Source organism: Larus michahellis, chromosome 24 (assembly GCF_964199755.1).
Source record: "Larus michahellis chromosome 24, bLarMic1.1, whole genome shotgun sequence".
Taxonomy (NCBI): Eukaryota; Metazoa; Chordata; class Aves; order Charadriiformes; family Laridae; genus Larus; species Larus michahellis.
The window spans coordinates 4,370,297-4,393,195 of record NC_133919.1 but is presented as its reverse complement, the minus strand read 5'-3'; the positions used below and the strand labels follow the sequence as shown (position 1 = coordinate 4,393,195).

Below are 22,899 nucleotides of genomic sequence, written 5' to 3'. Positions count from 1 at the left end.
TGTTGCAGTTTGATCGTTTTCATCTTCGTCCCGAGGTGAATTTGGAGAGAGTGGGCTTCGAGTGTCAGTTGTGGCGTGTTTGTAGGAGAGGCGGCAGGCAGGGCTCTGCGGGGGGTGCGCTCTGCGCTTGCGGGGGGACGGCAGGGAAGCCCGCGATGTCCGTCCCTCTGGTGCAGAGCTGTGACAGCTGCAGCTCTGGCCACTCCTTTTCCCGGGACGTTAAAACCATCTTTTTGTAAAGCCTGGGCTGTGAAAACACCCGGTTCCTCGAAGATGGACCTGAAATTTGTTTTAAATATTGAGACACCTAAACCACCTCTGGAGCCTGGTCCGTTGCTGGCAGAGAGCCGAGCGTGGCGTTGAAGCGCTCGCTGCAGTCCGTGTTGCTGGGGAAACCCGGCTCCTGCCTGGGACTATGTGGCGTTTTCTAAAGCCGTGGCTCTGTGCCCGGCAGAGCCCTTCTGGGCAGCGCCGACGGGGAGCTGCAGAGAAACAAGCCAGAGGAGGCAGATCACGGCTCTTTAGGAGAGACTGTCGCAGCTCCCACAGAGCGAGATGGACAAACGTGTTCCCGGAGAATTCAGCTGTGACCCAGGAATGCCTCTAAATTACAAATGTTAAGAGCCAAATGGCTTATTTTTTCTGCCCATCTGATGTCCTCTTTTTTTCACGTGGATCCAGTTTAGCTAAAGAATATCCATTCATGCCAAATTACAGCAAATCATAACGCTGCGTAGCATCCCTGAGAGATTTTGTATGTGCTAGCGCTGAGGTAAGAGTGTTACACGTAATCTGCCGGGACTCTGTTATGTTCCTGTATTTCTTTGCGGTTTCTTTAGTGTGTGCTTTTCCTGTGAGCTGTCGGAGCGGAGACGCGCGTGTTTACAAACAAGTCCTTAAAGCGTTCAGTACGGTCAGGTCTGTGCTGCCTATGGTCAAACACGGCACAGCCAGCAGCTAAAGTGATTTAATTTTTATTTGCACGCTCGGTGTGCATTAACAAATCCAACATACAAGATAGCGTTACATCATGTAGATTAGCTTATAGCATTATGCAGTTTCACACAGGTTGAGTTAGGTTTTTCGCCTTTTTTTTTTTATTTTTTTATTTTTTCACACAAAGTTGTAACTGTCCAAGTTAGTTTTACAATAGAAGACACAAGGTAAAGAATAACCACACCTGGGAGATTTTACAGTGAGTCCGCTGTCACTTACTGTCTATTTTACGTTTTAAAAAATATATATCTGCACATCTTCAGTTTCCTATCATTCCAGAATCGTGTTGGAGCTACTCCTACCTGCCCTATAGCCTAAGTCTATTTACCCTGAGTACGTTTCCTTGACGAGAAGTTCACCTTTCCTTTTCAACTAGAGGAATCTCAAGATCATCTAGGCTTAAGCACACTTTTCACACCAAAGGGGAAAGAGGGAACTCTGTTGTTGTTGTTAGTACATCCTGTTCGGACGCCTGGAGCGGTGTTGGTAAGCCTGTTCCGAGGAAAAGTCGTGACAGTTGCTAAACCTCAGCAACACAATTGCTTAGTGCAAAAACTAGGATGGAAATAGCTCGACACTGATTTCCGAGGGAGAGCTCGTTCGCTGGCCTGTGGCGGCGAGCCACTGGCAGAGCGTGAGCCAGAAAGCGTCTAAGACAAAGATAAAATCGACCGTAGCCTTGGGCAGAAATCCTCGCAATCAGGATTGATACAGCACAAACAAAGTCCGTGCTTCGTCTGCCACGCAAGGCTGAGGAACAGAGCGCTTCGGCTTCCCTGCGACCTCTGTCGCTAAAAGGACACTCTGCGGGGAAGGAAGTTTCAACGAGTAACTAGCCGTGAGGGAGAAAATTCAGCTTTCCGAAAATAACGTCTTAGGAAGAGACGCCAAAGTGCTGCCAACGGACAAAGTGCTGACTGTTCGCACAAAGCGCCCTCCCAGCAGCTGCTGCTTCGCACGGTGGCCGGGGAGGGAACCCAGCAAGACTTGCTCAATTATTCTGCTTTCATTAGGATGGAGGTGGAAAGGATCATTTTTTCCAACAGGGCTCTAAAATTCAGTAGTCAAGGCCTGTAAGTACACGATCTTAGAATTTTTTCATTATGATACACTATTTACATTCCACAGGGCACAGAACAGACTGGCTGCCTGGAAGCAACCAAATGTCTACTGAAAATTTGGGGTCTTCTACGTGCCTCTTCGTGAGCTCACTTCTGCTTCCTAGTTCCGTGGGAGAGTTCAGAGAGAACTGCAATTTCTGCAGCCTGTTATAACTATTTCCGCTCAGTTTACAAACAATTATTTGCTGCCAATTATCATCCTTATTTATATCTTTCCCGGCTTGAACGTAATAAGAAGCCGAATTGAGTTCCTCGCCAGGACGCCGCTGCCGTGTCCAAAACCCGTTCCCAGGCTTGTGTGTTCACCACCAGGTCTAGTGCAGCTACTTCCAAATTGTCTTTGTGCAACTTCATGAACTTCTGCTCAAAACTACTGGCTATTCAGGGTTAATAGCGTGAAGTGCTACAGGTCACGCTCCTCACGTACCGTCTCCACGCTTCAGAGGCCATGGTGAGCACGGCCTAAGTCTCAGAAGTCGTTCACAATTTAAGAACTAACTCAGGCTGCCTTGAAACGCCGAGAATTAACTTCTTGAAGCGCCTGGCGCATTGCGCAGCGATAGGCTTTGCCCACGTTTAGTCCTTTTTTGAGAGCTGGCTCTCGACAAGACCATACATAATGCGAACTGACTCAAGTACGGATGGAGGGAAGCTTTGGGATTTTTTTGCTTAAAACCTCTTCCCCCGAGATATTTTCCTATCTCAGATAGGTTACGCCATGGTATCAGAACTCAGCAGTCACGCAGAATTTCACACTTCATGTTCAAAAGAATCAGCAGGTATCTTTACCAATCAGTGACATGTCAGATTTTGGGTTTTTCTCGGGCCCTTCGTGCACAGACAGGGTTAAATCAAATGAAACCGAGCGGCGTTTGCCCAGTTCTGACAGTTTGTGAGCTCGTGCCTGTGCTAACGTCCACGTGGCAAAAGCAACGCGATCGGTTTGGTGGTGTTTGAATTTTAGATGCAAATCTTTGATGCGGTGGCCTTACAGCTCCACAACAAGTGCATCGCAAAGGCAAGTGTTCCAGTGCCTGACAACAGAATTATTTCTTCTCTGAAGGAAAAGTGCCATTTTCCCCTGTATTTTCCTTTTGCGCTAGTGCAGAATCCTAAACCACCTTTATACGGAAACGCGGTTGGTTCTCCCGAACCAGCGAAGAACAGAACTGCAAGAATCAATGGGCAGGCAAACTAACAAGAAACTAGAGGTTAAACAGCAGAATTCAGAAACTTTGGGAGAAGCCTAATAAAGACAGGCCAATCTTGGTGAATACCAGCAAAGACAGTTCGGCACAAACACAACTTCCATAGTGACAGATAATTGTATTAAAATCTGCAACTTGATATTGGTAGTTACACTAATTTCAGTTTGTATTAGGCATGCAATAGCGTGATTACACTGTTATATATATTCGTGATATCTTTTCTTTTTTCATTTAATGCTCTTTAGAATTTTAGTGCCCTGCAAAATCACATCACTAGAGAACCAATCAGCTGCTCCTTCTTACAAAAGTTTAGTTCTACAGCTAAAACAAGGTTTAAGTCTGTTCTACGAGTCGGCTGTTGCCGCCGCAACCTCTGCTAGTATTCGCTCAGGCTGTGCCATTTGGCAACTGGCTTTCTAGGATTCTCACACACCTCTTGCCAGTGTTCCACACCACCTGCGGTGACGCTGTGTGCTCCCAAAATCAGCCGTCCCACCACTTCGTTTTTTGTGGTACGGTCGAAATCGATAACTAGAAATTCAATGCTGATGTCAGGAAGGAGATCAACAGGGATATCGTAAATGAAGGATTCGTTGAAGACAGGATTCAAAGTGCACTTCTTCACGTGAGTCTTCTTTTTTGCTATGCGCTTTCTTCCGTAATAAACATTCACCTTGACGTACGGATCTGCTGGAGAAGAGAGAGAAATAAACTAATAACACAGCCCAGTGACGCTCCTGGAAGTAACGGAGCCAGCGCGAGTGAGCCAGCTGGAGAGAACGGTGGGAACCTCGGCTACTGCCCCCAGCTCCCCAGGATGGGGACACTGGTGCCGTCTTTCCTCATCGCAAAGCAACCAGCGGCGTTAGCAGCACAGGTTCGTCACGAGCTTCAACACTGCTTGGGGACCGGGGGGAAGCAAGTCGCATGGATGCCACGGTAAGTAATCCTAGAAATATCAACGGATAGCCTTCTGGCGAGGTCAGTGCCCGACTGGCCAAAATTTCACCCTTCACTGTCATCTATAACAAGAAATATTTTTTACCCAATATTTGGGAAACAGCCCAGCAAAGCGTCAAGACGGTTTTACAAATTTGCAGATGGAAAGAGTGGAAGGTACTGAAGAATAAGAAAGCTTAAAACAAAGCCTTCATCTTTCCATCAGCCTCACTTCGTCCCTTGCTTGTTCAGGATTAACAGTAAGCCACCAGGCACACAGCGCTTCTTTTCCCTGTAACACGAGTTTTGAAGCTGGAAGTCACTTGCCCATCTCACACCGGCCAACTTGGACTTTTTTCATCCCACTGAAATGATGAGCTTGTGCGTAATATAAAGATCACATAAAGAAATGACGTTAGCCTTGCAAGAGCCAGCAGGCAGAAGTTGTTACTGAAAAATTTATCCTGTAGCTGGAGGAAAGCTTTTTTTTTTACAGAAAGAGTAAAATTTAAGGCCTACAATAGATAACTAAGCCTCGCCCGCATTCATTCTGAGGTTTACAGGAGAAAGCTGCAAAAACAGGACTAAATTTGCTATCAGTCAGGCCATTACTGAATCTGAAGCTGATTCCAACCATTTCCCCGTAATCCTGAAGGGGAACTTCGTAAGGGGATTCAGGAGTGTGGGAATCTGTGACTACAGAGCAGGACGGCCGGAACAGCTGCTCTGCTCTTCACCCCCAACAGCGGAACACCACAGCCAGCAAAAACAACAGAAAAGGAAAAAAGCCCTGAATTGTTTCTGATGTCGTATGAATTTACTCTTTTCTGAATCTGTCCCTCCTATTTTTTACGCTTGCTCTTTGTTACCCTCCTCTTCCAGGGGCAGGGTTTGAGGCAGACGCGGCAGGCAGCAGCCGAGCCACGGAGCTGCTAAGGGCAATGGTGAGCGCGGGCAGCACGGAGGCCCAGAGCCCGCCCACGCCGGCCAAAAGCAATGCAGAGATCTGCCGAATTTGGGAAATACTGCTTTCTTAAACAAACCAGATGATGCCAGACAGATGCAACTGTTGGTCTCGCAGTAGGAAGGATTTGGTCCTGTCTGCCTAACCATCTGCTGGGGAGCGACGGATCGCCATGAGCCCTTAGAAAGAGTTTGAGGAAAAGTGTGCAAATACAGAAAATCTTCCGATAAGACAGGTGAAAAGACGTCAAAGTAAACTTGGAGATTTTTTCCCTACACATTTAAAGCTGGAGAAAATAGCTTCTACCTGAGAGGCCGGTGATATCCATCTTTGGCAAATGTCTGGCTTTCAGCACCACAACAGTCATTCTCTGAGCCACAGGCTGGTACGACAAGGAGACCTGCAGCTCCCCTCTGCTAATGCATTTCTGTGGAAAAGAAACAGAAAGAACTTATTAGGACAAGACGGTCTTAGAGGCAAAAGTTGGAGGTCACCAGAATCTCCTTTCCCTGTGCTAAATGCCTAGAAAGTTGGAAAAGCAGACGCGGGCCATTTGAAGTGCTTTGGGCAGATGGAGCCCCCGGGAGAAGGACCGAGCGAGCGGCGTAAGGTGAATCATCCTGTGCTGTCCCCCCCACGCCGGCTGAGCACAGCGAGCATCACTACGGCCTCTCCCCTTCAATTCCGGGTTCCCATGAGGGGAAACCTTGTGGGCACCTTCTGAGAGAACAGTGGCCGCGGCTGCCTTTGGAGGTCTGCTGCAGAGGCAGCGTGGGGTTTAGCAGCTTCAGTTTCACTGGCTGTTGGTAGAGCTTCGGTGGCCGGGCACCTCAAGCCCTTTAGGCACGCTTCGGCAGTTTCGCCATCGGTTTAGTCTGCAAAGGTACAGCACAGGGATAAAAAGATAAAAACAGATCTACTCAGTTAAACTTGCTGTATATCCTTTCAAAGACAAACGTAACATTGAGATAATCAGCTGTGGTTTCCAGCTGGCATTCACTAACTGCCGTCGAGACAGCACTCATCTGGATTAGGTTTATTTGCTCTCAAGGCAAACAGCATTAGCGCCGGGTATGAAATCGTGTGGTGTCAGCACCGCACCGACAGCAGAGCTCCCGCCACAGCTCCACCAGCTGCAGGTTCTGACCCTCGGGACCCCGCCGTCCTCCTGCCCCCACCGGTGTCCGGTGCTGTTGACCCAGCAGAGCAAAGGGTTTGGGGGGGGCAAATGAAGGAATTGTTCTCCCTTCAAAGGGGTGAAGCACTAAGTAAATGTCACACCAAATGCTCTGGTGATCACCGAAGAGGTGACGCTGTTCTTTCAACCGCTTCTTATTCAGCTTAGCGGGAAAAAATTGTGCGTGTAAACTTAAACACGGAAAATGTTCATGATCGTTTTGGTGGTTTCTTTTTATTTGAGCAGTTCCTGAGCGTTTAAGCCAAGTTTTCCAAAGGCGAGGAACAAAGGCTATTGCTGCTCATGCAAAATTTTGGGAGGAGAGTAAATACACGAGCGAGTTCCTGGCCCTGGAAGGGAAATGTTCAGAACTTCGGCTCCTTGGATAAACCAGAACACACCAGGCAGAGAGAGTATGGGGGGGCGGGTGTCTGTTGTTAGAGTTTTGGGGTTCTTTTGGTCTGAAGTAATTTAACGTAGTTACTTCAAAGTACCTTGCATTCTCAGATTGCAAGTTAGAAATTACTGGGAATGTTCATTAGGAGGGGATGTACACCTTCGGTGGCTTGGATCAGTGCAATAATTTACTGTGTTTTAAATACAATTCTGTGTTCCAGATTTTGAAACTTCCCGACACTGAAAACTTTGTTCAGTGACGGCTGTTTTGACATTGTGGAACTGTGCAGATTTTCGAGAATGCACACCTGACACGAAGGTAAATCTATTTTTGATTACTAATAAACATTACACAATTTGCATCCTTGATTAAATCTATTTTCATTTAGCGTGACTTTGACCTCTATTTTTAATCTGTTACTTCTAAGAGAAGTAACTCAGTAACTTACTTCAGTCAATGCACTGAAAAGAATCCTATCAAAAGAACGTAAGCCAAACACTTGTTTTATCATAGTGTAAAGCATCCCAAGAATCTAAAAAAAGCAAAGTAATTACCAGAACTCTGGGATTCTTTTGGTTTGTTTTGGGTCATTGACATAGGGTCTCCTTTAAAAAAAAAAAATTAAATATAGCGGAAAAAACTTTTCAAGGAAAATGCTGCCACTCTAGGACATACTCAAGTATGTTATGGAGCCCAGCACCAATTCCCAATACCTCACGGCAATAATTGAGCCCAAATGCCTTTTTCTATTCAACCTGGACGATGGGTAGCAAAAATAAACTAAGCAAGAAAACAAAAATCTTAAGCACCACCTCCTCCTACCTGCACGTAGGGTATTTCCTGAGGACAGAAGACACCGTCCCCAAGGGAAGCCTTAACAGCCCCAATGGACTGCTCATCTTTCTACCTCACAGCACTGGACGCTACGAGTGGGATTCACGTCACCTGAATTTCAGGTACCTACATTTGACAAAACTGTCTCAGACACTTTGTTCTCAAGTGAGAAACCACCAGAGTCAGCTAGGGTGGGATTCAGCTGAGCTGACCGAGATGTCTGCTCCAGGACAAACGGAATCACGTCAGACTCTGCTGACTGTGTTGCCATATTCCCACTTACTTATGGCTTGCAGGAACAGCTCAGAGGTAGATAATTACAATTATAGGTGTCTAAAACGGTCAGACCAGGCAAATCTCCCTAAGTGAGGTTTGCCTTTGCAGATGAATTATCTGCAAGTGATGTCATCACATCAGCGCTTTTCCTCGGAGATGAGGACTTTGCCTTTTTTCTTGGCATCATGAGTTCCAACATCCATCATTTCCATGCCTAAATAGTGACCACGCCTTCTCAAACTGCCGTAACCACACAGCAGAGAACTGCCTAACTAAAAGAGCACAGTCATATAACACCAGTAACATGTGGCTGCAGAAAAAGGGGTTTCGTGGCTAAGGATTTGCAGTGTTCCTGCTTATTAGACCACAGAGATCAAAAGAACTGGGATCAAATACAATGCAAGGAGTCTCGTGTCACACTACATGAAGCAACTTACTTGTATGTTCCTTTTGAGGATCTCCCTGGTCAGCTGAACCTTTCCAGTGCTTGGATCCACCCCTGCGAGGGGCACCATGACCTCGCCGATAACATCATCTCGAGAAAAGCGATCGAAGCTCAACACGAGGAAGTGAAGCACCAAATCCTGGAGCTGGCTGTATGGGATCCCATAGAAGGTGAAGGTTTCATCAAAGACTGGGTCTAGCGTCTTGCGAAGTACACGAGTCTTCACTCGGTGCCTTTTATCTGGAAGAATTGTCATCTTGATGTAAGGGTCAGAGCTCTGGGTGTGCTCATCCATCACTGGCAGCCCGTGAGCCTCCTGAATGGTAACTACCAGCGCTTTTTTAGGGAAGTTGTAGTCCACTGAGAAAGTCAGTTCACCCAACATGACGTCATCCCCTGGAGAAGATGGGGAGGAGGTTTTACTTCCTCCTGGAGTGAGGCTTTGATCTGGACTTAGTTCATCTCCATAATCTACTTTTATTGGGAGCTGGTCGACGTGGGGGGCTGCATTTGGCCCATCTGGAGCCTTATCGGAGCCTATTAAACCAGATTCAGCAGCATCCACCAAGAGGTTTCCCCTTCCAGTCTCCTTAGGAGTGCCGTTCTTGTCTCTCCGGATTCGGTTAATTTTCTTCTTGTTACTCAAGGTCTCCGGATAGATACTGATGCCTTTCAACATGTGGATGAATTTATACGGTGGGGTTTTGTGCTTCTTTTCGGCTTGCTGGTGACAGCATGTCCACACAAAAACTGTTACTGAGACAGAAACCACAAGGACAGTAGCACCGATGAGGCCTGCCACAACTGGAGAGACATCTGCGGAGAAGACAAGGCAGTCAGGAACAAGCTTGTACCTTTGCGGTGGCCGTGCCCCCACGGGGCCGGGCACAACTGGGCGAAGATCTATACGGTAGCACCGTGTTGTTCCCAAAGCTTCCCCAAAATCAAAAAACTACTTCCTTTAATTTATATTTTCCCACATGGGAAACATTTTACACTCCTAAGGCATGCTCTACCTATGTTTCACACGCTAAGAATTTCAAACGGTCAATTGCTTTATCTTGCCAAATCAACCTCCTGCACTACCAGCATCTCCACAGGAATACAGTTTCGTGATGTGCAGGAAGCATTCTTTTATTTATCTATCTATTTATTTATTTATTTAAATGCCCTGTTCAGAAACATTACACAATTCTATTTCAACAACATGAATGGAGTAATAAATATGGCCGTAACACTAGACCTGCAGCTATCCTTTATTAGCAATTTTTAAAAAATCCCTTTGGCTGAAATGGCGGATTGTTTTGTCCTAGCCCCTTACAGCAGCCATAGGGCCAACGATACACACGAGATTTCAGGTGGAACTCCAACGTCCGAAAACAACGGCCGGAAAATCCTGTATTTGGATTTAGGGATTATTTGATGTTTTCTGGAGTTTATGACAACTATGTTCTTCAGTAATGACAAGCCAGAACAAAAAAGCACCACATTAATTTTTAGCAACCATGCCAGTTATTTTCTCTTTGTAACGGTTGACTTTAGAGAAGTATTACCGAGACACAGAACGAGACCAGCAGTGCTGAGCTCCCCAGTACATTACACCGACATCCTCACGCAATTCCAGTCATGGGCCACTGAGATGATTCAAGGTTGGAGCAGATGGAGGATGGAGAATGGGGAGCAGATGGAAGACGAGCAGAGACCAAGTGGGGTTTGTTCAGGCTTAAAAGGGAAGGCAAAGATCTTTTTGCTGTCTTCGTTTTCTTGATGGGACGTTGCAGGGAAGGTAGAGCCAGGCTTTTCTTATAACCTATTATTGTATTACTGGTTCAATCAGCATTCAAGCAATTTGGTTTTTGTGGAAGCAAGCAAACAAAAAAAGCCCTCTAGCCCTATGTCTCTTTCTTTACAAATTGTACAAACTGCTTCCATAATAAGAGGCAAAACGAAAGATCATTGCCATGACAATCACAGCAATAGCTAAATGGAACAGCCAGTAAAACAGGTAAGCTTCTCTGATTTTCCTATCGTCACTCTGTACCATAAACAGGAGAAAATAATCTTCCAACCTCATACTTGAAGCTATAGAAAACACCTCGATTTTGTCTCTTCTCTGTGCTTTCCACATTACTATTTATTGAGGTTAACGGGCAAGACGACAAGACTGCCAGGCTATAATCTGAATATCTGATAGGCTCAGGGAAAACTGTGATTTTCAAGAGAATATGTCTCCCTTTCGCAAAAATAGCAAAATCACTTTTGGTTAGATAGAAGCCTTCCCAGACTGAAACTGGAAGTCTTTTGCGATGGTGACCAGCTTCACAGATAAACGTGTCCCAGGTCCCACTCTAAGCATAGCCTTAGACTGAATTAATTAAAGCAAGAAGAATTCATAATATTAACAAAACACCCCCAAAACCCCAACTTTATTTCGTTATTTATTGCTTCCTCTTTGAAGTGATGCAAGTGGTCTTTAACAGCTAATTAGAATACTACAGACATATACACACACTAAAAGCTTCAGTGGATATGCAGAAAAGGACAAATGCTGAAACTCCTCTCTTATGCTGATCTCTTTTATTTGCGTGTGTTTTGTTTCTATTGCGTCTTCATAGAATCAGCTCTCGTACCTTCATTTCCTGCAGATCTGATGGGGCAAGTTTAGAAGCAGTCGCACTAGAAAGCACCAAATAAGTCTTTGTGATCTTTCTTCCACTGATTTAGCTCAGCTCTTGAATTTGGCTCCCATAACGTTGTGTGGCAAAGAGTTCCTCAGCCTGATTATGTGGCATGAGAAAACAAGGGCTTTTATTTTGAGCGTGCCCCACCTCGTTCCATTTGATGCCTGATCTTGCATTAGAAGAAACAGGGAGCAACCGTTCCCTGCTCTGCGCTGCTCCCAACACCCCTCTTTTCCTGGCTGAAGACTCCCGCTTATGTCATCATTCCATACATTCATTAGTCCCGTCTCCATAATTCCCTAGAGTTGAAAACTACACTGATGTAAAGCTGCCTAAAACCAATTTTAGTCCAGCTTCTGCAATTTTCAAAGCACTTTGCTACACACAATGACCATTTTAAATGGCACTGCAGCCCGTCTCCTCTCTCAAAAAGAGAAAAACTGTGCTTTTTCAGTCAAACTTGGTTGAAGAGATCTTTGTTCTGGTGCGATGCTAAGGCTTAATCAAAACAAAGCCAACTTCTGGGGATATGGAATTATTTTTCAATTAATGAAAAATACTTGAAAACTTCCTTTTAAAACTGATGTTTGCTAATCATACCCTAATGGCGGCCAGCGGTTAAATTATGACAGCACGTGGCTCTTGGATTCCAGGAAACACTGAAGGTAAAAGGTAAGTAGATACATCGTACATTAGATAAATTATATTGTATGGAAAATTATTACCAAGTGCTTAGAATTCAAAGGAAATGTAATAACCGTGCTTTATCTATGGGGCTTTATGGTCTGAGGGGAAGGTCAGCCGGTGGCTGGAGGTCGGAGGCAGCGGGTTTGAGCCTCCACGGCTGGAGAAACCCAACCGACACGGACCCCCCTGGCTGCAGCACCGGCCCGCGGCGCCCGCCGGGCTACGGAAAAACCGTCTTAAACACCAGCGAGCACCAACTCGGGAGAATGACTCCACCGGGTGCGGGGGGAGCCGCACTGGCACGGCCCGGGGCCGCCTCGCCCGAGGATGCAGCGAGGCTGTGGCTCCTCACTGAGGGGCTCCCGCCGCCACCGTGCCCGGCCGTGCCCCCCCCGCCGCGCCGCGCCCCCCCCCGCCGCCGCCCGCCGCGCCCCTCTCCCGGCCGCCGGGGCAGGCCCCGCCTCGTCGGGCCGCCGGTGCCGGTGCCGCAGCCGCCCCGGCCCCCGGGGAGGCACGAACAAAGGCCGGGGCGCGGCGCGGCCCGGCACAGACATCACGTCATGCGGCGGGGGCCGCCGGGCCCGGCCGCCACCTGCTCCCCGCCGGCCCGGGCCCGGCCGCGGCGGCTCCGGGGGCGAGAGCTGGCACCGCCCTGGGGCCGGCAGCGAGCGGCGGGGGCCGCCTGCCGCCGCGGGGGAAGGTTACCGGCAGGCGGGGCGGGGGGGGGGGGGAGCGGGGTCCGGCCTCGGGGGCGGCGGGGGCCTCGCCTGGGCTCTAGCGGGGCGGAGGAAGGGGCCCTCCACACCGCCCGGCCCCACTCACCGAAGCCGGGGTGGACGCTGGTGATCTCCGCCATGGCCCCGCTGAGGCCGGGGGTGCGGAGCCCGGTGCGGAGGCGCCGCGGTGCCGGCCCCGCCCGCAGGATGCTCGAGCCCCGGGATGCAGGAGCTGCCGACTGGTCCCGACGCGGCGCAGGCCCCGCCCGGCCCCGCCCGCGCCCGGCCCCGCCCGGCGGTGACTCGGCAAGTGTCGGGGCTCCGGCCGCGCCTCCCGGGCGAGGAGCCGGGCGGCAGCGGAGCGTGTGCGTGGGCTCGCGGGGCCGGAGAGCTGGCTCCCGCTGTGAGGAGACGGCACCGGGGCCGAGGGGGTCCGCCGAGGAGCGCGGGCAGCGGTGCCGGGCAGGCCCTCCCTCCCCTCCTCCTTCTCCTCCCTTCCCCACGGGAGGACGCTCTGAGGCGGCGGGGGCCCGGCGCTAGGCAGCGGCCGCGGCGCCCGGCGGCGTCGCCCAGCCAAGATGGCGGCGGCCGCGCTCGCCGCCCCCGCCGCCTCGCCTCGTCACGGCGGGGCGGGCGACCTGCGCGCCGCCAACATGGCGGCGCCTCGCCCCTCGCCCGGCCGACATGGTGGCGCGGCGCCTGCGCAGCGGGCGGCCCCCGCGGCGCTTCCGCTTCCTGCGGGGCGAGCGGGACGGGGCGGCGGGGCCAGGGCAGCGGAGCCCCGCGGCCAGCCGCTTTCCTGTTTTCCAGGTGGGCGCAGGGATGTCGCTCTCGCTGAAGATGCTGCCCTGCAAGAAGAGGAGAGCGGCGGTGGCGGGGCCGCAGAGCCCGCGGGAGGACGGAGAGTTGCCCGGCGCCGCCGGCTCTTCCTCGGTGGTCGCTGCCGACGGCGGCTTCCCCGCCAAACCGGCGCCGGCGGCACGAACCGGCGGCGGGCCGCCCTCCTCCGGCCCGGGCGTGTGGCGGGGTCCCGGGGAGGCCTCGCTGAAGGGCGGGAGGCGGCCCCCCGGCCGGCCGGGGCCGGGCCCCGCGCAGGAGGCGGCGGGCGCGAAGGAGGCCAGCGCTGCCGCCCCGCTCCCCGAGGGCCGCGGCAGCCCCGAGGCGGCGGCAGAAGGTCAAGGTGAGGGCGGCCCGTCGCGGTGCGCGCTGCCGGCCGTCGGTGGCTCTCCCCGGCCCGCTGCCGGCCCTGTGTGTGCTGCCCCCGCACCCGGAGCCTTCCCGGGCGCGGTTGTATAAAGCTTCTGCTTTGGGTGCTTGGTTTCCGTGGTGGTTTTTCTCTGAAGTGTTCCAGGTTAGCAGGCATCCCACTGTCGAGGCTCAGGGGTTCGCCTACCCTAAAACGTTAGAAAAAGAATGCAGAACTTAAGACTCTTGCCCCTAGTGCTGCCAAACATTAAGAGTTTTAGAAGTTGATTTTGATTTTTTTTTTCCAAAATTACAACCTAAAATACCCAGTTTTACAAACTTGCTACAGGTTTTCTTGGTCTTGCCCCCGTGTTTAGTCTTTTATGGACAAACATCCCTCAGCAATAAGCCCTAACAGTAACTTCTGCAGGCACACCTCACAGGTCTTACACAGTGCGGGATATGTTGCTTTCAGCTAGTCTTCCGGCAAGTCTTTGTAAAACCAGGCTTTGCTTCGGGACAGTCGCCTCACGTTTAGTTTTTAAAGAACAGATGTTTGGCAAGTGAGTTGTGAGGCTGGCAAAAGGGCAAGCTGCTGCTTCCGAAAATACTGGTTTTCAGAGTTTTCTGTCTGCGTTTGCTTTCGTTCTTGGAAGATAATTCTTTCAAGCATTCAGAAAAGTAGTCTGGAGGGGCAGCTGTAGGTGGAGGGGCAGCTGTAGGTCGAGGGGCTCTACTGTGGTCCTTTACAAGAGCTGATGTCAGTGGAGCTTGTGTTAATATCAAGTTAGAAATGGAATCCAGGTATTTTGGAAGTCTGTGTAAAAAGCCCAGGCGCACCTTCCTTGCTCTGAGGTTCACTTAGTGAAAAGTGTGATGTGTGAGCTGGTGAGGGAGACGAGAGGTATTCACCATCAGTGACGCTCGTTTTGTATCTCTGGTTGTTTTTAAGTCTACTGAAGTAAGTCGTTGTTCCCTCTTTTCCCCACATTGCCCATCCTGTTCCTTTTCTCTTTTCCCGGCATGCATCTTTGTCTTCTGAGCTCAAGGAGACTGGAGAATTGATCTGGCAAAAAATCTGGCACCCGGAGGGTGCGGGAAGCGTGGGGTTGTTTTTTCCTCTCCACTCTCCATCTGGATCAACTCCCTGATCGGACTTTCTGCTCGGCTGCACAAAGAGCTGTGCCAGCCCATGGCAGCATGCTGGGGGGCTGGTTTTACTGGGTGACAATGTGTTTTCATACTGGCTTAAGGTGTTTGTGAAACTTCAGGGTTTTTTTCATAGTCATTGCCATCTAACTACAGGCGTCAGCAGAAAGGGGCAGCGCTTCCTCGGTTGTCTCTGGTTCTTGGACTGCTGCGATGAGCTCACCGATTTGACCAAAAGCTGATTTTGTGTCAGGAGAAAGGGGAGTGGAACAGGGGACGGTTCCCCTTTGTTTTCCAGGTCTCTGTAACTTCTCGGACTGTGCAGAATAGGAGTGGGAAGGGTGCGTAGGCCCCCCTGTCAGCGGGAGAGGGGTTAAATTGGCCCAAGGTGGCCGTGAAACTGCATCCTAAGGTTGGAGCTGACTGTGCTGTTCCAGCTGTGAATAACCTGGCTGGGTGAAGGAGTGCCTGCCCCTAGCTGTTGATTTCTGTTGTTGCAGTTGCATTTATACAACAGGGGGTACAACCCCGTTTTAAACAAATCATCAGTTTTTTTGCGAGTGGATCATTTGCCAGGAACGGTTTTAAGCATAACTGTGCAAAACTGATAGTGGAGGGAGCAAGGCTGAAATAGCTGGAGGCAGGGGTCTTTGCTTGGATTGGTTTCCAGCGGGGTGGGACTGCGGCGGCAGCGTTCAGTGCATCTGGATCCCTTCCATGGGCTAGGTTAAACTTGCGCAGTTGATTTAACAGGCTGGAATGGGTCATGATAAGCTTTTGTAATTGCAGCAGCCTCTTAACCTTGCTCAGCTTTGTCCGTATGGCATATCTGACTGCAGCTTAGCATTTGCTGTTTGCAGGGAGAACGCCTAAGCTGTACACAGAGGTGGAATTGAATTCGCAGAGAGATCCGTATCTGGCTGAAAACCAATCTGCAGTGCAGGAGTCTCCAGTGAGAAGTTCTTTGCAGCTGCCTGTTAGAAATCCTACCGCAATGAAGCCACTGAAGAACACCAGAGCTGGTGAGTGGCCCCAGCAGACTGGTGAGGAAAATGAGGATTTGGGTCTGTTTATTCCATTGGGTAAGCTGTATGCAAGGGACAAACCTGTGACTTGGTACAGTAGATGCAGAACTCTGGAATTGTGTACACCAGGGCAGGATCTGTTTAGATGCAATGTTTTTTGAATTTTTCATCCTAAATAAACTACAGGTATCCAAGTGAAACTTGCTGGAGCTGATCTCTGTAATTTTTGATTACTAAAACCACAGCTTTCCTTCAAAGGAAGTTATGATTCTTCTGTTTCCCTGAGTCATCAAAACAGCACCACTTGGGAAACATTTTAAGTCCCAGAAACTGTAATCTGCGCTTGCTGTATGGTGCCTGGAGTTTTGCAACTGCTTTAATCTTGTCGGCATACTTAGAACACCTCCTTCTGGAAAAAGGCGTAAAAAGGCTGCAGAGACTGCTCTGTAAAATCAGTCTAGAGATTGCAGATACATAACCTTTATTTGCTTGACTAATGTGACTCACTCGGGTCCTGTAGAATTTGAATCCATTATTCAAAAGCCAGTTTCTAGTTCTTATGGCCATTTCACTTGGGTGATCTGCTTATCAGCTGTTGGAAAGGTGCTGCCACTTCAGTAGCTGCAGAATTCTAGCGTCTTTTTTTTTAAACTCATACCGTCAGAATGTGCCGGATATGAAATATCTGAATTTTTAGAGTCCATTTTTATGAATTTTCAGAGGAGCAAGATGGAGAGGATATTGAGAGAAGGAAGAGGAGGAGGAAGGCAACCAAACGGAAAAGAGAAGGGAAAAGTCAAGAAGAAGAGGGATCTTTGTCTTGTGACATCAAGCTAGACGATACCCTTGATCGCACCTTAGAAGATGGAGCTAAACAACATAACCTGACAGTGGTCAACGTGCGAAACATCCTTCATGTGAGTGCAGCGGGACTCTGACAGGCAACGGGGAAGTGCCTGGCTTTTTAAAAGTGCAGTCTAGACTTGAGTATAGTCCTACTTGATTTCGTGTGTGTGGTACGCTTGATTTCATGAACGAGGAAGGCTTGGTAGGCACCCACGTCCTAATCTCTCCTATAAAAAGGTATAAAGAGAGAACTGTGTGGTGTTTGGATAAGTTAGTTGTACCGGGCTTTGTTAGTAGGTATTGATCCCTGACTTCCATTCGTTTACGGTGGCAAACGGCTCTGTTTTACTGTACCGTGGTAGCTGTAGCAGGAGTAATTGAACTGAAATGCATGCTTCTGGTTCCCGGTGAGGAGATGTAGGCTGTGAACTCATTGCTTCTTATTTTGAGTGAACTGTTTCATGATACAGTTCTGATGGAATCCTAGTGGTGCTGACGGAAACGCGTTACTCTCGGTTAATGACCCCAGCCAATCTTTTAGTCCATCACAGCTTCCAGTTAGACAGGAACTGCAAGAACAATTTCTGTGCTGTGACAGCTGTGTACTGAAACTCTAATTCTACACCTATATGAGGTGTAGATTTCATACTCTCCCATGAGCAGGGTCTGGAGAGCAATAGCATTTATTTTCCCACAGGATCAAAAATTGTGGTGCTTTTTTTTTTTTCTCCCCCTCCCCCCCCCCCTCCCGCAGCTAGTGTTCTAATCCAGCTGATCTCGGATATTTTCCCGTTTTGCCATCCCTTTGGCAGGCAAACTGGAGACCGCCGTCATTCTTTTGGGCAGATTCGCCAGCTGATTTTGTACAAGTGCCATAAATTAATCCCCTTCTCTGTCACGTGGCGCTGTGGAAGGCTGTAAATATCTGGCAGTCGCCTACCTTCCCTGGAGCCGCGTGGTGGCATTCAGAAAATGTAGTCATGGATACTGGCTCTCTTCTGCCTTCCCCTATTTCTTTTACATATATACAATGTTTTCTGAAATGCTGTAGCACAATGTTTCAAAGAGTAGATTATTACATGCTTTCTCTAGAGAATTAGACCCTTACTATTTTGGAAGCCTGTGAGTGCTTAAGGATTTGAGTTTTCTGTTGCAGCTTCATAGCTGCATTTCTCATGTGTCTGGGATTGGCACATTTCACTGACTACATGACATGAAGGAAGGAAAACTGGTGTGGGCTTTTGTTTTGACTATTTTCTTTCCTTCTGCTGGAAATTTATTCCATGGAGCGTTCAAGGAGAATGCAGTGCAAATGTTTTTATCGCGGCTGTGCTTACTTTACATCTTGTTCAATCACTGAGCAATCTTTTTTTATTGTAGTATAATTACAAAGTGTATTGTGCACTATTTCTCCATCGTGTTTCCAGCTAGTTTATTTCACCTTTGAGCCTGTTTCTTTTTAACAAACAGAATGTAAAGGATACTCTTGTGTGTGTTCCTGTAGGAAGTGATCACAAACGAGCATGTGGTTGCCATGATGAAAGCGGCCATCAGTGAGACGGAAGATATCCCTTTGTTTGTAAGTAAAGAGCTTTTTCAGTTAGGTTTTTCAGCCGTTCCGAATGTGTGATACCTTCACCAGTCTCTCTTCTCGGTCCATGATGTGGTACGAAGAGAGTAGATAAAATAGGTAGCACCATAATTTGTTTCATTACCAGATTTGCCACCTGGATGAAGTAAGTAGTGTCTGTGTGCGAGTGTAAACTGTAAAACAGAATTATGAGGGGTTGTTTTTGATGTCACTCTGATCATGTCTAAAAGGTAATGAATTTTAAAAAAGAGAAAAGCCTTGTGGTAAAGAGTTGCTGGGGAAAAGCTTGCAATTAAGGAAAGTAGCTGAATGGGTTGCTGTTGTCTTGTTTTAAACTCTCAGGAGCCCAAAATGACTCGTTCCAAACTGAAGGAAGTTGTGGAGAAAGGAGTGGTAAGTATGTCATCTGCTCTTACTTCCCCCTACCCAAGTGGTTTTGATTGTTGGCTCCTCTAAAAGAAGAGTAAGGTGTGCTTTTATGTGATTTATTCTAAAAAAATAAGTTAAAACAATGTAAAAAATTCATTTTAGATGAGCAGAATAGAAGCAGGTCTGAGTTAGAAAATGCGGTGGATCGACGGTATCCATTCTGCTGAAGTTATTGCCTGTGGAGATCACGTGGGCAGTTCAGAAAGCCTTTGTTTGAAGTCTGTTGTTCCTTGGCCGCTTTGGAGAGCGAGGCCTCAAGCTCAAGTACTCGTTTGATGTAATAGACTGTCTAAGCTGTGCAACACCTTACTTTTCGGAGTTAGTTAAAGTGGCTTTGCTATCTTTAGGTGATTCCAACATGGAATATTTCTCCAATTAAGAAGGCGAATGAGGTGAAGGTAAGTCAAGTTGGGGACCAAACTAGAGGCCCCTTGCTGAGCAAGGACTCTTTTGGAGGGGTGGAGCAGGCTCGTGTCTAGCATGTCGGGAGCGGTGGTGACCAGGAGCATTGCAAACGGGGTATGCAGGGCAGGATGGGCAGCTAACGTAGCAGCAGGTGCACGGAGAGCCCAAAAGAGCTGCCTTCAGTGGAAGACTGAACATGATGAAGTGATGATGTGTCATAGGGATGTCTTTTCTGATGGATGGTCTGTCTTCTCATGCTGGTACTGCAGCAGCCACTGCCTGGATGAAACTCCTGACAGTGAATGCCATTGCCCAGGCCTCGTGTGGCGACGTGTTCCTTCCTGGGACTGTTTTATACACTGTAGGACGGCCTGGAAATACAGCCTGGGCTTCAGGTTTTTTTCCTGAGCTCTGCCTGCTCCAAAAGATTTGTTATCTAGGTTATGAATGTGCTGAATCTGTTACACAGGATTCAGCAGTGTAGCGGGGGTGAACGGCCATCTAAGTACTAGAAACACGTCTTTGAGATAGTGTCTGCTCATGCAGTGTTTCCATCCTATAAATGCTAAATCATCTGTGCCCATTCTTGCACCTTTTCAAACCACTTACTTTGCTTTACTGATATTACTTGAGTAATTTCCTTAGTTTCTTCAGCCTTTTTCGGTAGTGTCCTTCCTTTCTGAGCTCCAGGGTATTTCTTCAGTTAGAAATCTTTGGTCTGATAGTGTGCCGTTAGAGTGCAACTCTTATCTTGCCTGTAAAAAGTTGTCACCTTTCTTCTGTTGCAGCCTCCTCAGTTTGTGGACATTCCTCTTGAGGAAGATGATTCCTCAGATGAAGAATACCAGCCTGATGATGAGGATGAGGATGAGACTGCAGAAGAGGTAAATGCAACTTGTACAAAGATCAGTTCAGCGTGGAGTTGTCTGCGTGTTTGTGGCAGTAGAATGCTCATTATTTTAACGTATGAAATCTTGTAAGTTGTCCCTGCCTGTCTGGTAATCTTTCTTCAATGCTATATTATTAATTTGGCTAGAAAGAGTCTTTGGAATATTACTTGAAGCAATGTTTGACTGTGGCATGATTGATTGCATTCTGCATCTTTTGCGCTATAGAGCTTACTGGAAAGTGACGTAGAGAGCACCGCTTCTTCTCCCCGGGGAGCAAAACGGTCTAGGACAAGGCGATCATCTGATGAGGAGGGAGGGACGCTCTGCGAGGTAAACTTTCAAGACAGTTTTTGCTTTCTTTAGAAATGGCGTTCAGTCATTATTCCTAAATGATTAATGCAAAAGCAAAAATGCATATTATTGCTTGAAGTTGTGGTGACGTTACAGGTGCTATGTGGCTTTAGGGTCACGCTGCAACGGTTCCTGCATACGCAGTGGAATGCAACCCTTGCAGGAAAAGCTTAGTCTGGAATAAACAGGAGTACTGAAAAAAAGCACTGACAATGGAAACGATTGGCTCTTCTTCGGATAATGTTTGTTTTCTGATTATTTTTTGAGAGCAGTGCAGGAGAATTTCTGATTATTTTTTGAGAGCAGTGCAGGAGAATTGCTTTCTGTGCTTGGCTTTGGAGGAGAAAGTGATTTTGATAAAAGCATAAGGTATTTGTGGTGACTGCACGCACTGTCAAATCGGTCGAAGGAGTATGTGCAGTGTGATAAGAGCTGAGTATCAGCAGGCAAGAATGAGAAAGTGACTGTGAGAACTGACCACTGACACTGCAATTGGAGAAAGAACAATAATATGTTGATAATTCCACGTTCTACTCACCGTGGATTTATTTTGGGGAGCGTGCCACAATTACTAGTGTTCAGGTTTATCAGCTTTAGTAATGTTTAGACTGATACTCAAATCTTCCCAATGTCTCCTTTCCTGCAAGAATAATAAATTTATTTGTACTGTCTGAAAATCGAAGTCAGTGTAATATGAAGAATCCGTTTCCGTCTGTGAAGCATTTCTCCCATTTTGGTTGTACTAGACCCTCGTCAAGCAGAAAGAGACTTATTCTGCCCTTGGAAATTTATGTTCTAAATAAAACCTTTTAACACGAAGGCCTTTTTAACTAGATGGAGAAGGTTGCTGCACCCGTTCTTAGGCACATCAGTGCTGAAGTAGTTCCCATGGGACCTCCACCACCTCCTAAACCAAAGCAAAACAAAGACAGCACGTTCATGGAGAAGCTGCATGCAGTGGATGAAGAATTGGCTTCAAGCCCAGTATGCATGGATTCTTACCAGGTACTGGTTTGGGGGATGCTGCGATAGTTTTAGTTTGAGTAAAATTTGTTAGAAAGGAGGTAGCTTTCTGGTGTTCTCTGCTATTACTTCTGCTGCGTTCTGCCCTCCTTCTATAACTTATTACTTAAAGTTGAATCTCCATGGTGTGTAGAGCGCTAGCTCTGTGAGAGAACAGAGGTAGCTGTTAGTAAAGAGCTGTTAGTGATGTATACTTTAAGTTTCTTGCATCGCAAGGACACTCTATTTATGCTCATAAGTCTCTCGCTGCCATTGTGTTGACTGTTAAAAGTAATTCTATGACACTTGCATAGCTAATAAAGATGGCTTTCCTTTTGAAAGATATCCCGTCGGCTTAGTTGTGTTTTGCAGGCAGCTATACTGCTAACACCTGAGGAAGCAGCTTGGTTGTAAAGAGAACCACTGTTTCATGTTAGTAATGAGAAGAATGTGACTGATCTGTGTTACTGTGCAAGGGTGAGGAGTCGTGAAGATACAGTCCTGTGCTGCTGCTCAAGATTAATTTCAGATAGTGAAGAGGGCAAAGAGTAAAACATACGTGAAAGAATCAAATATTGCAAGTGGAGATTGCTTCCTCGCTATCAGATAAGAGTTTAGCGTGAGATAAATGAATGGTAACATATTTGTGAATAACAACAGCTAAATCGTGAGATTAATGAAAGTTTGGCTTGCTTGGACTACTGAAGTATGTGATTCTTTGTGGCAGGAATCTAATATTTTTCGTTTTGGACTTTTTTGGCTGTGCTGAAAACCCGCTGTCAGAGAAACTGGGAAAAGCAGAGATGTTGTAATTGCAGTGTGCTTTTCCTTCCCTTTTCAGTCTCTGGAAGACAGCCTCATTGCCTTCCGAACCCGATCTAAGAGACCGCTGAAGGATGTCCCTCTTGGTCAGCTGGAGGCTGAGCTCCGCGCCCCAGATATCACGCCTGATATGTATGATCCCAACACTGCAGATGACGAAGAATGGAAAAGGTGGCTTGGGGGTCTCATGAACGATGATGTGGAGAATGAAGGTATGTGACAGGTGTTTTGTTGTTGTACACCGGAATTGGGGATTACATTGAAAGCCTGGAGCTTTTTCTTTCTATTTATACATGATGGTCTGGGCTGCAGCCATGATCTTGTTTAGTAATATGTTTTGCATGCGGGTTTTTAAACTTCAGGTGTCTCGCTTGTAAATATTTACTAGCCAGTACACACAGTAACTGGCGACCGTGAACGAAAGTTACATGTTTCAGCCCTTAATCCATCGTGGTGTGTCACGAAGCTGGGAGCATCGATATACCTGAATCTATCTGAGTGTATTTTGTCCTTTGAGAAGAAACAAGAACAAGCTTTGGGACTTGACTTCCTTTTGTCCCGAATTTACTGGTTGCTTACAGTTGTGAAAACTGAATATATAACACAAATTGAAATACTACTTCACTCTTTCTAAATTCAGATGAAACTTGGATCGCAGAGAATAAATCCAGCTTTTCTAAATGGGAATGGCTACAAATAAGGGTGCGAGTAGCTCAGTTTGAAAAGAGGATGGGCTTGATACTGCTTCCATAAAAAGGAACAC

The 22,899-nt window shown here is 47.7% G+C and overlaps 2 protein-coding genes across 4 annotated transcripts in view; one reads left to right on the top strand and one right to left on the bottom strand.

Moving 5' to 3' along the window:
• Positions 1-958: 958 nt before the first annotated feature.
• On the bottom strand, positions 959-12,682 carry SYT11 (synaptotagmin 11). Of its 3 annotated transcripts, none has more exons than XM_074566812.1 (4): positions 12,548-12,682; positions 8,350-9,173; positions 5,532-5,655; positions 959-4,012 (listed from the first exon to the last, which is right to left on the bottom strand). In XM_074566812.1, exons 1-4 carry the CDS (start codon positions 12,579-12,581, stop codon positions 3,702-3,704), a joined length of 1,293 nt encoding a protein of 430 aa, XP_074422913.1. In that variant the 5' UTR covers positions 12,582-12,682; the 3' UTR covers positions 959-3,701. The 3 variants fall into 3 exon arrangements, with proteins under 3 accessions (XP_074422913.1, XP_074422914.1, XP_074422915.1); XM_074566813.1 differs by having other exon boundaries at positions 959-4,015; positions 5,535-5,655; XM_074566814.1 differs by having other exon boundaries at positions 5,535-5,655.
• The window catches only part of LOC141734718 (GON-4-like protein), a 31,253-nt gene continuing 21,018 nt past the window's right edge, over positions 12,665-22,899 (top strand). The window contains 11 exon segments of the mRNA XM_074566803.1: positions 12,665-13,129; positions 13,132-13,621; positions 15,636-15,797; positions 16,521-16,717; positions 18,151-18,225; positions 18,580-18,630; positions 19,014-19,064; positions 19,860-19,955; positions 20,187-20,291; positions 21,147-21,317; positions 22,156-22,348. Coding sequence (XP_074422904.1) covers positions 12,665-13,129; positions 13,132-13,621; positions 15,636-15,797; positions 16,521-16,717; positions 18,151-18,225; positions 18,580-18,630; positions 19,014-19,064; positions 19,860-19,955; positions 20,187-20,291; positions 21,147-21,317; positions 22,156-22,348 — 2,056 coding nt within the window.

Bases quoted from the DNA above. Each gene is read 5' to 3' on its own strand.
- SYT11 (XM_074566812.1), bottom strand. From the start codon at position 12,581: ATGGCGGAGATCACCAGCGTCCACCCCGGCTTCG. The intron at 5,656-8,349 runs GTAAGTTGCTTC...TCTTTTCCACAG, and splicing joins TCCTCAAAAGGAACATACAA to AAATGCATTAGCAGAGGGGA. The intron at 4,013-5,531 runs GAAGCTATTTTC...CTTCTCCAGCAG, and splicing joins TATCACCGGCCTCTCAGGTA to ATCCGTACGTCAAGGTGAAT.